Below are 11,892 nucleotides of genomic sequence, written 5' to 3' on the forward strand. Positions count from 1 at the left end.
GCGCACAATATCCATCCCATGAACCCAAGGCTGTGAAAAGCCAATCAAAAACGCCTAAAAGCAAAACGCCATAACCAATGCGCCGACAACATGTGCCTCCCGGGGCCGTATTCAAGAGTAAAGACGTCGTGACTGTATTGATCATGAGAGTGGCGAGTGAGTATTGAAACCATTCGATCCAGATTCCGTGGAACCGTCACCCTCGATTGTCTTCCTCCAGTGCTCGGGGAGGCAGACGCAAACCAAGGGGAATGCCTTGATTTCGCCTTCTGCCACCGGTGAGCTGTCACGACGCCCTGACGTGTTGGATACGCCGCTGTCTCGCTGGGCCTGTCGTCGCGCTTCCCACTCATCCGCCCGCTCGTTGAGCATCACACCCGTCGCCCAGCCATCATCCCATATTCCAACAACCTTGAGCATGTCGCCGCGATCCAGGGAAAACTCGTCTGTAGCGCGAGGCTGGTACGCCCAGAGAACCGCAACCCGGTCGCCAGGGTGGACGTCGTCCTGGGAGTAGTAGTCCTTGAAAAATGGCAGCTGTTCTGACTGTTGGCTAGTCATGGCCTGTGGTGATGAGAATCCCCCAGCACTAGTTGGGGACTGTGGCACCGAGCTCCCAAGCGCCGAGCTGCTTGAGAGTGAGCCGTTGCGCCTGGGCTTAGCAGGCGGTGGTCGAAGAATTCCGGCACGAATGTCTGAAGCAGGACTGTCGCCAAAGCCGTCAGATGCAGACGAAGAGTTGTCGGCACCCCTTCGTCGATACCCTGCTGCGCCTCCGATGTTCGACGAGTCGTCACGGTGGTGTGAAGGAGAGTCGCCAGAATGTCCTTCCAGAGCAGACATGCGTGCTATGCGGCCACCCGGAAGGACCTCGTAGCCCTGGGGAGCAGCAGAGTGCGTTGCCGTCGGTGGTGCTGTCTGTGTCATAGTCCCACCCTGTCTTGCCGGCGAAGGTTGGTTGAAAATGCTGCCCTTGGGGCTGCTCGGTCTGCGTCGCCTCCTCAGACAGAAGAAAATGCCCAGAGCGAGCAGTGCAACACCCGCCAGAACGCCGATAACAATGCCAGCGATCGCTCCACCGCTCAAGCCGCTATCGTCGTCGTCGTCGGTCTTTTCGTCATCCTTGTTGTCGTTGCCAGCGGCGGTCGTACCGGTTGACGTAGCTGATGGCAGTGTTCGCGAGAAGGTCAAGGTAGCAGTGAGAGCTGGAAGTTTGACGTCCTTGCAACGCTCCTCGGCGCCCGAGTTGTAGCAGCAGGTGTCAGTCGAATTAAGACCTCCTGAGCCGCAATAAGAACAGAGTCCCACGGTGCTGTTGCCATAACCGCAGTTCTGTGACTCGTTTTCGATGCCCGAAATGCACTTCGAACTATCGAGTGAGCCATTAGGAAGGGCACAGTTAGTGAAGTCAGCTCTGATCAGCTTAAGCAAATCAGTCGACGGGTTGGAGCATAGATCATCATCTGATGTCACATAGGCCTCGCTTTGGGCAAATTCCGCGCAACTATCTGCGCAAAGGGGTCGGGACTGGTCTTCGGTGAGACCGCAGGCACCGATAGAGTTTTGGACAATAGCATTGCACAATACTGTTGTCGTGAAGCGCGCGTACATGTCGCTAGGGTCCTGAAGGTTGACATTGTCACAACCAAACAGGGATTGATATCTATAGTTTATAAGTAAGGTTTCACGACAACTAGCTATGCAAATAAATAAAAAATAAAAAAAAACTTACTTTCCCTGCACATAGGCCGTCTTAACGTAGCTCGACAACTGGTTGTCGAAAGACGCTCTGTCTGACACATATTGCAGAAAGGGGCTAAATACGAATTAGTAAAGCTTCACTGTCAAGGTAAACAAAGAAGGACTCACAAGTACTCAATCAGGGTTGCGTTGGTGGAGATCGACGCAGACTCAAACGCCGGGCAAGCCTTTGAGCCTTTGAGAGAAATACAATCCTGAGCTGAGACCACCACGGGGGCGGTGGACAGCAAGGCAAGGGCAACATTCTTCATGCTGAAAGGCCTCCGAGGTGATTTGCGAGCCCGCGATGGGGTCGCAAGACGGTTGGGTGTGTCCATCTGAAGCGTTGACAGTGATTCGTCCAGGTTGAGCGGGCTGATGCGGAAATCGGTGAGATCGCGTGAGGCTTGGCAGCACCTAGGTCATGATCGTCTGGAAAGAATCTCGGAATGAATACGGTCCACGGAGGTTGTCGTCGAACAGATTTCGAGGTCGTCGGAGTCGGCCTTTGTCGTAAAGAAGGCTACCAACAGAGAAATGTTAGGCAGGAGTCGTAACCAAAACTGCTCTCCTGAGCAAACGAGTGATTGGGAGATTAGCGTAGGTCGAAACTCGAAAAGCGTCGGCACGATGTATTTGCTGAGTTCGTGATGGACGGTGAAAAAACGATCGATTGTAGTTGGTCAAGGTTGGATTAGATTAAGATTAAAATCCCGCGAGGGAAGAGAGAGAATGTCGTGAAGAGCGAAGTAAAGGAAGGTGGTACTCGAGAGTCGGCCCCTTTGGAGGAAGACGAGCTTCTCAGCTCGTTCCTTTCGATTGTCGTCGGGCAGAGCGTGCGTGCGTGCAGTTGAGAGGAGCCAGGCGACGAGACGCACGCTGACCGGGCACGGATGGGGGGAAGGGGAGAAAAGAGGAAGAAACGAGACAAGAGAGGAGGTCCCCAGAGAAACCCAGAACAGCGGACGAAGCGCACACCAGGTGGTGGTGAGGATGGCGCAGTCCGGTTCGTCAGACCAGAGCCGACCAGGATATTAGGGGGGGTTAGGGCAATGGAACTGCCCAAGAGATCGTCCACGTCCAGGCTCAGGTTCCGTGGGAAACGCGCACCGGAGAGAAAAGAAAGAAACGCGTGCAGGTCAGGGATGAGGGAAGAGTGAAGGACCTGAGGATGGCCAGAGTGGGCAAAGGTGGTGCCGCCGTCTGGTGTTTGGACCCCATGCTCGCCGTCCCAAAGATGACCGCACCGAGAGGGAAATGGCGATGGCCAGGGTGAGCCGACCCGCCCTATACCATAAGAGGCATAGTCCAGGTCCGGGTTCGCGACAACGGCTTTGACACGAGGTACCTCACTCACCTTGATCATATGTGGGAGGTACCTGCCCTCTCACCGGGCGCCTGGTCTTCCTTTCTGGGCGGTAATTTTGGGGAACAGGGGGTGAGGCGGGTGCTGGCCGGGGGGACCCATGTCCCCCTAGCTTCTAGCGCCAAGATGTCCCCTCCTCCACTCAAGCAACGTCTCTCGTCACCACCACGGACCACTCTAGGAAGCACTATTTTCACTAATAGGCGCCCCCACTACAAACAAAGCTGAACCAGTGCCGTCAACACCACGCTTGCGAGTCGTCGTCTCTTTCTGTCAGGCTGTCTCTTTCTGTCATGATCAATTTCTCAATCTGGACCAATACATGCCACAATGTCGGCACACGCAAACACGTCGCACAAGGTGACACGCGATGTCGACGATGCATACGGAGTAGGTACTCACGAGAATGGAGATAGCGCTTGACCATATCCATCCTCTTCCAAGACCTCGAAACTGCAAGTCATCATCTTCTTATCCTACCCCTCACATGGATCGGATCTCGACCCAGTTGTCTCGCGACTCAGGTCGATTGTTTCTCTCGCCAACGTAACCGACTCCAATCGTGTCGGTTCCCACGTGCACTAGAGTCAAAGTCCTCCGAGACTCTGATCCAGTCACAACTCGAGAAGCCGATGCAGGCTCCGTTCGATTGCCCACTTGAATAAACCTCCTTGCCTTCAGAGGTCTTGTCTCTGCTGCACAACCGCATAAAAAAGAAAACCGGTTTTCACAGCATTGTGTTCTGGCCCGGTTGGTCCAACTTTCGTTAGTGTCTGCGCCGTCATCTCGATTGTCTTATCACAGCCTTCTCTTCGAGTCAGTCACTGCGGCTTGCGAATTGCTGCTACTGTTGGTCCCAAAGTCAACAGTTGTTGACAATTGGTTCCATAGAAAACACACAACACTGCTATGCACAAGCAGAAACACAAACACACAAACATCAAAGAATTATACAACATGGATGTGCGGAAGCGGATGCTACCCTCCCATGTCGTATTGTGCAGCCACCAGAATTTGGCTGAAGATGCGAACTATCAATTGCGACTGGCCGATGAGACACAGCCGAGCCCCAGCTCAAATTTCACTTCATCATCAACTCTCCAACGCCTCATCAGCCCATGGCTTTCCTCGACAACAAAGGCATACACTTTCTTCTTTCAACTCGTATCGTGTGACTTGCTTTCTCAAGGCGGGGAAACAGCTGTGCCTTTCAATTGCAGCATTTCCCTCGTGTTGCTCGAATTGGCAACTCGGTACCGACGTTTCCATGTCACCGCCGCGCAGCGTAACATTGCAACCCCAGCCAAGCTCGATAATAAACCCTCGCGCGTTTCGTCAGGAACCTGATCATGCTTCTCCTGGCTCTTGCATGTTCTAGCGGAGAAACGTTTGTGTGCCGTCTCATTGGCAGGAGGCTGATGCTGAGAGTGTGCACGCCCTGCATGCATCACGATCGTGGAGTGCATATTCACAACTCGTTGGATGCGGATTTAGGGCATTGTCAACAATTGGCTTTAGAAAGCCACACACAATCGAGTGCAACAAATAGGACAGTAACACGGAAATCTTCCATCAGTAACGCCTCACTGTTGCTTGCCCAGTCTCGTGCCTTCTGAGGATGCACAGAAGCAGCTGTGCTCAGGCACAAACACACAAGATGCCACAGAATAGGAACATCAACAACCCCACGCTGGCTCGGCATTAAACCTTCACAATTACTTCAGAGGCTGGAACCGATTAGCCAGCACCCACGACGTCGAGAGTCTTGCCCAAGATCAGCAAGGCACAAGCTCGGGTTCCTGCATGTGTAATTTCCCAACCTCCAAGGGTCCCCTGCTCGCTCCGGAAGCGCGTTTCACTTGGGGCCAGGGCACACTGTGCGGTTCGACGACGGACGGCACACGAACGGTGGGATTTTGTCCGGTACCGGGATGCGACAGTGATATCAGGAGCGGCGTTCCGTCCAGGAAGGTCGAGGACGCGGAGGTTTCGGGAGCTGGGCGGATGAGGGCTGGTTCCGGCTGACTAGCAGGGGCAGTGATGTGAGACGGTTCAGCGAAATCGCAGGTCTTACCTGGCAGAACTATCGACTGCTCATTATTTCTCTTCTTTCTCGGTTGCTAATTGTAGGTATGAGTGCCGAGAGACGCCGTGGTCGGCGCTCAGTGGGGCCGAACTTGATCAACCTCCCGTGATGCTACTGGGAATTGTCTTTGGCGCAGGTGGTCAGATATACATTTCAGAGATTTTCCTGCATTCTTTGAGGGGGGGAGATGACACATTTGTTGTCCTCGAGGTCTCTAATAAGACGGGTTAATGTTCTGTCCTCCATGCCTTGACAACGTAATCCTGACAGGTCAAACGTAGTTGTTTAGCACTGACGAACAGCGTTTCTTCTGCAAGCATGAGACTAATATCAAGGCCTGTAAAAATGTATTTGTTCATTGAGAATCTCTTTGGTCGCGCTCATGTGCAAGACCCATATGAGCAGACGGCGGAGTAGCACCGTTGATTTCATGGTGTGCCACCCTATAGATGCTGGCAGTTTTGAGGTGCAACTCTTTCAATGTCCATGTCTGCGACGTCAAAGAGATAAACTATCCATGTTTGAGCTTGCGATAGCAAATAAAATCTGTTCTTCGGTATGCCAGGGTGGATTGCCCTCTCAATGCCTCTGTAGAGCGAATTCAGGTGCCCTTCGAGGTATCAATTAAGCATCGTCAGTCGTGGAAACGCAATTGGTCGGCCAAACACGGCGATGATTCTGATACGGAAAGGGCTACCCTATCACGCAATCCTGGCCACAGAATAACAAGCAAACCCGCATGCAAGCTAGCAAATCGTAGACTATTGATAACTGTAGAAGCCCTGAATATAGCGCAGTGCATTGCTAAGCCGAACGGAAATGCGGAATGCGAAGCTGCCCCTCGTCAAGTGTCGGCTTTTTTTTCAGCCACTTTCAAGGGTCTATCTCTTTACTAACTTTGATCAAACACACAACAACTGAGACAGAAGGCAAAATGACAGTTTCAAAGGCGACAAAGCTGTTCACTCCGACCAAGGTCGGCGCCGTCAACTTGCAGCACCGAGTTGTTCTGGCGCCGCTGACACGAAGGCGTGCAGATGCTGCAACGGCTGTACCAGCTGATTGGGCGGCTGAGTACTACGCTCAGCGATCTTCACGTAAGTTATAACCAGATAGAGCGAATATGATACGGTGATATTATCGTGATGTTAACTGTTGGAATTTGATAGCTGGTGGGTTGCTTGTCTCTGAAGGGACCTTTATCGCTGAAGAAGCGGGGGGCCTTCCCAACGTTCCAGGTAATGTCTCTGCCATATTCTTGCTGTCCCATGGCTTAACGAGTGATAGGAATCTACTCCAAGGAGCAGATAGCAGCTTGGAAAGATATCACGGACGCAGTTCATGCCAAGGGAGGTATCATCTTCTGTCAAATCTGGGCTCTCGGGTAATTCACTCACCATACTTGACATCCCCCAAGTCGGAGGAACTAACTGGCTTGATAGAAGGGCCGCAAAGCCAAATGTTGTATCGACTGTTTGGAGCGCTGGTTCAACGCCCCTTGTTCCGGAGGGTGCTGAGTCAAGTGATCCGCCTCCCAACTTCAAGGTTTTGAGCGAGTCTGATATCGATCGATTTGTTGGACACTACCGACAGGCTGCCCTCAACGCAATCGAGGCTGGCTTTGACGGAGTTGAGATCCACGGTGCCAACGGATATGTGAGTGTAAACTGCCATCTGAACGAGTTGTGGAGCTGGGACGGCCGACTAACATGGGATGTAACACCTATAGCTCGTTGACCAGTTTGTAAGTAATCCCCTGCCCCCTGAAACAACAGACCTGACACTTTCACAGCTTCAGTCGAACTCCAACGATCGTACAGATTCGTACGGAGGTAGTCTTGAGAACCGCCTCCGCTTCCCACTGAGGGTTCTCAATGCCGTCAGTGATGCCATCGGCCCCGAACGTGTCGGCATCCGAATGTCGCCCTTCTCCCGCTTCCAGGGTATGCGTGAGGCCGACCCCCTGGCCCTCTTCGTCCCCTGGGCCAAGGCCATCGTCAAAGCTCAGCCATCTCTGGCGTTTGTCCACGCCGTGGAGCCACGAGCCAACGGATCGCAGGATACACCTGAGCACCTGCGAAGTGCAGAGGACACATTGGCGCCCATCCGCGAGGTTCTTAACAGTGCCGGAGTCAAGCTCATTGTTGCCGGAGGATTCCTGCCCGAGACGGCCATCAAGCATGCGAGCGAAACGGATGATCTCGTGGCCTTTGGGAGATACTTTATTCGTATGTTACCGTGTTTTGGTTGCTGGTGTATTTCGGAACTGACTCTGGAACAGCGAACCCCGATCTCCCAGCACGAATCGAGAACGGATGGCCACTGGCAAAGTATGACCGGTCGCTCTTTTACACCCAGAATGAAGTGGGATACACCGAGTAAGTTGTCTGATTTGTTGATTTAGCTGCTTTCTGACTATAATTGGCAGTTATCCCCCATACAACGACAATGAATCTAGACTTTGATAGATGTCTTACATATCGTACCTACCTAGACAAAGATGAAATAAAAGTTAGAAATAGACTTGTTCCATCAGATGCCATTATTAAATTATTAACCGAGCAACATCTCTACCCAGGATCCAATTTCGTAATTTGATCTATCTTTGCCTGGCACTGCCTGCCAGTGACGGGCAGCTGCACAGCAAAGGAAGCTTGTATCGGCAGGTGTAGCCTACCGGGCTACCTGCTCTTTTTTGTTTTGTTCTGCACAGACAACCTCGTTCCCCCATAATCTCACCGACATCTCTCTGGAGCAGGCGCGAGAAGCTTTCTTGCCTCTTCAGACGATACAAACATTGTCCGTCCTCGATATTCACTTCTCGTCTCCCCCTCATCAGCATCACCACCATCGCGGCTCTCCCTGCTCATTCCTCGCTGCTTATAGCTTCATCATCCGGCCCATGATTCCCCTCATCTGAAGCTCAAGGACCGCCCAGCTTGTTCCCTTCCTTCCTGTCGAAGCAACCATGTCCTTCTTCAAGGAAGCTATTCGAGACCTCTGTGCCAAAGCTCAGGATGTGTTTTCCCGTTCCGAGAGTGCCTGGCTCGCCGCGCGTGAGGCGTGGAACGAGGACCCCGATACGCAGGCACAGACAATCCTGACTGAACCCCAAGAGACCCCAGAATCGACAGGCGGCCGCATGGGCAGGAAGAACAAGAACAAGACAGAAAAGGCAGAAAAGGGAATGGGCAAGAAGATGCTAGTTGGGTCATCTGTCGACATTTTCATTAAACCACCGGAAAAGGCACTCGAGCGAGCACTTCTATCGGACGGCGTACCGAGTGATGCCTCGCGCTTGGTTCTCTGGACTGACGCTTCAGAAAAGTGTACCCCTAGCCACGCCTCCGGTCTCATAGGCATAGCTGTGGTATTCCAACACAAGTTCCACTGGGTACGAATTACGGCTCGGTTGAACCATTTCCACAACATCGCCATTGCAGAGACTCAGGCCATTGTATATGCCCTTGACTATGCAGTACAGCAGTCTGCACAACTAGGCGTTCCCTTGCGCCAAGTTGAGATCTTCACTGACAGCCAGAGTGCGCTGATGAACTTGGCAAGAACAAAGCCCCCAAAGCTCAAGCGCAAGACCCGCGAGGGGGCGCTCGAAGTCAACAAGGCACTACTCGAGTCAGCCAAGAAGGCAATGGATGCGCTGGATGCAGCTGGTATCGGTCTGGAGTTGCACTGGGTCCCGCGAGGCAAAGCCAAGGGGAACAAAGTTGCAGACGAGGGATCACGGCTTGCAAGACTGGCAATGGTAGACCTTGTATCACCTGGTCACGTTATGATCGAAGTCATCCCAACTCTCGATGACAAGGAAGTTCTCCAGGTGCCCGTAGAAGAGACACTTGTGTAAGCCTCTTGATATCGTTTGCTTTTGCAAATGCGCTGACAAGTGTGATTGTATAGGTATGCAAGAGCGACATCTGCTCATCGCCGACTCATGGCGGAAGGAGTCGCAAAACTGTTTACGTCGCAAGTCGAACAGCCGCCAATCAAACCGCTCTCCGGCAAACCGGCCTCGATCGAATCACCTGCTGCATCACAGTCCCTCATCCCGGACGCGGCGCTTTACCCGGCTGATCTGTTGGGGATGAAACCTGTGTCTGAGAATCAGCCAATGCTTGAAGTTCAACATCCAGCTGAGCCTGAGCCTGAACCTGAGCCTGAACCCGAGAAGCAAGCAACAGCGCGAGTCGGACTTAACATGCCACGACCGGAAGCAGCATTTGTCAGAGATGTATACGTCCCAGACCGTTGGGCCGCCCCTCAAACCCCTCACAGCAATAAGGCTGAGGATTGGCCCGATGTCCGAGATGCATCTCGCTCTTGAGTCGTATCCATCAGGAAAGGGCGGCCAACGACATAGCTCCGCGCATGAAAGGGACGGACGCACTGGCCGCCTTCGCCTCGTGGACCCAGCACGCGAGGAAGCTTGGCCATTCCCGCGCACATGGTCGCCAGAAACAAGATTCATCTAGCCAGCCAATCACATAAACCCCTTTCAACAAAAGCGCGGGCTGCCTTCGCCCTCGCGCCGACATTAAGCTCCGACATGCCGACATTGAACCAAGCCTTTTGCCTAAAGCGGAAAGCAATCCAGGCCTTCGGGCGTAGATCTGCCGTCTTGCCGCCCTTTCGCGATCCCGACGACCGATCTGCCGTGTGATTCTCAGGCACATCGCCGACTTGCAAGGGCTACGGACGTCATCAAAATGAAATATATATTCATGTGCCCTATTCGTGACGACAATGCCTCTTTTTCATTTTCACGCCAAGTTCAGCCTCATACAGCTGCGACACGCCTCGCAGCGAACTCAATCGCCATCCCAGAAATCGACTACGCCCTATCCTACCATTCTCGGCGTCGACTCGACCTTTGAATCCATTATACTAGGACGCGCCTAGGAAAGATCGAAAGAATTTACGCCAAATTGACTACTGGGCAACAATCTCACAATGTCTTCACAACAAAGTCAAGGCCAAGGCGGCGGGATGCCGCCTCAATCTGTGAGCTCTTGTACCCCTTCTAGTCAAAGATATCACTTCCAGGACTAACCTGGTTGCCTTTTTCAGGGACCTCCATATCTCCCAACGACAGCGGGCCTCGGTGGCAGGCCTACCCCATCAGTTGACTATCCTATCAGCGGCGTGTTACTGGGCTTGTTTGTGACTGGTGCCGTCCTCAACATGACCATCTTCCAGTTAAACAGGCGTCGCTCGCACAAGTTCGTCCTCTCGGCTCTCCTGTTCGGTTTCTGTATGGCTCGAATCATCGCCAACGTCCTCCGCATCGTGTGGGCTGCATACCCGACCAACGCCCGAATCGCCATCGCAGCCCAGGTCTTTGCCAACGCCGGTGTCATTCTACTATTCGTCGTCAACTTGGTCTTTGCTCAACGCATCCTCCGCGCCTATCACCCGAATATTGGTTGGAGCAAGCCTGGCACGCTCCTATTCCGTTTCTTCTTTTTCAGCATTGGTGCTATGCTCGTGATGCTGATCGTCGCCGCCGTCTACAACTTTTACACCATCGACCTCCACACCAAGCACCAGCTCCGTGATGTTCAGCTCACTGCCATTACTTATCTCGCCGTTTTGGCCTTTCTTCCTTTGCCAATTATCGCAATCTGTCTCATTCTTCCACGGAAGGCTCCTATGGACAAGTTTGGCCAGGGCCGAATGCGCACCAAGCTTGGTCTCCTTATCTTCACCTCGACTCTGCTCACTCTGGGTGCTGCGTTCCGCGCTGGCGTCAGCTACAAGATCCGACCCGCTACCAACCCAGCCTGGTATCATCACAAGGCCTGCTTCTACTGCTTCAACTATGTCATTGAGCTCATTGTTGTTTTTTCGTACGCCCTATCGCGGTTCGACCGCCGTTTCCACATTCCCAACGGCAGCAGCGGTCCTGGCGACTACTCGGGAAGTGTCAAGTCAGACAACCCTATGTATCGTGTCTGCACTGAAGAGGAAGTCTTTGGCGACGATGAGCGGCCACGAGAGCAACAGCGAGAGCAGCAGCGAGAGCTGGAGGAAGGCCTCAAGCGCAAGGCGAACAACGAGAGTGTCTAAGGGTGGAGCTTTTAAGGGTCTGTACAAGTTGATATTTTCCTTTGTTATACCAGTCCGCGATGGAAGAAATAGGGATCATCTGCGGACACCGGGTTATTAATCGGATGCATATTTGTCAGAGTCAGGGGGGAGAATGAAAAGGGGACTGCGCATAGCACACAAACAGGTATCTAGATGGATGAGTTACGAAACCTCTCACCACAAAATTAATCATGGACCATCTCGCGATTGCTCCAAATCAAATAGATTGTACAAATTCCTTGACACTATTACATTTGCCTGAACTGACACTGAGCGACCCTCAACTCCATCTTGGCCCTTTATCATGACTACACAAGTTTCTCTCCGTGTTCCCAAAATGATTCATGACCCATTGACATGTAGAGACTTCACACAGTGATGTGGGATATGCAGTAACAAAGTACAAAGTACAAGGCTTGATCATGCAAACTCGTTTCTGTGTCTTGGACCGCGGGACTCAATAATGCGTATCTAAACGACCATGAAGATTCAAGGGGGGTTGACGTAGGGGCGACGGCAAAATCCTCTCCAGCAAGGGCATCAAGCCGCTCCCACTACCACCACACCTTCCCCGCCATGTCCGAGAGCTTGCCACAAG

At 52.7% G+C, this 11,892-nt stretch overlaps 3 protein-coding genes and 1 pseudogene across 4 annotated transcripts, besides 1 other annotated feature; 3 read left to right on the forward strand and 1 right to left on the reverse strand.

Moving 5' to 3' along the window:
• Positions 1-141: 141 nt before the first annotated feature.
• Positions 142-2,156, reverse strand: NCS54_00266600 (annotated as a pseudogene). Its single transcript has 3 exons — positions 1,870-2,156; positions 1,733-1,816; positions 142-1,663 (listed from the first exon to the last, which is right to left on the reverse strand).
• Positions 142-2,156: a sequence feature.
• A 3,970-nt stretch (positions 2,157-6,126) lies between these two features.
• On the forward strand, positions 6,127-7,657 carry NCS54_00266700 (Oxidored-FMN domain-containing protein; the record flags this gene model as incomplete). Its single annotated transcript, XM_053148261.1, has 7 exons — positions 6,127-6,289; positions 6,362-6,430; positions 6,480-6,576; positions 6,635-6,848; positions 6,922-7,420; positions 7,474-7,570; positions 7,621-7,657. The coding sequence occupies 7 exons, from the start codon at positions 6,127-6,129 to the stop codon at positions 7,655-7,657; spliced, it is 1,176 nt and encodes a 391-aa protein (XP_053004236.1).
• A 503-nt stretch (positions 7,658-8,160) lies between these two features.
• Positions 8,161-9,531, forward strand: NCS54_00266800 (RNase H type-1 domain-containing protein; the record flags this gene model as incomplete). Its single annotated transcript, XM_053148262.1, has 2 exons — positions 8,161-9,050; positions 9,108-9,531. The coding sequence occupies 2 exons, from the start codon at positions 8,161-8,163 to the stop codon at positions 9,529-9,531; spliced, it is 1,314 nt and encodes a 437-aa protein (XP_053004237.1).
• Positions 9,532-10,157: 626 nt separating this feature from the next.
• Positions 10,158-11,273, forward strand: NCS54_00266900 (Hypothetical protein; the record flags this gene model as incomplete). Its single annotated transcript, XM_053148263.1, has 2 exons — positions 10,158-10,208; positions 10,275-11,273. The coding sequence occupies 2 exons, from the start codon at positions 10,158-10,160 to the stop codon at positions 11,271-11,273; spliced, it is 1,050 nt and encodes a 349-aa protein (XP_053004238.1).
• Between the last annotated feature and the right edge of the window lie 619 nt (positions 11,274-11,892).

Source organism: Fusarium falciforme, chromosome 2 (genome assembly GCF_026873545.1).
Source record: "Fusarium falciforme chromosome 2, complete sequence".
NCBI classification, from domain to species: domain Eukaryota; kingdom Fungi; phylum Ascomycota; class Sordariomycetes; order Hypocreales; family Nectriaceae; genus Fusarium; species Fusarium falciforme.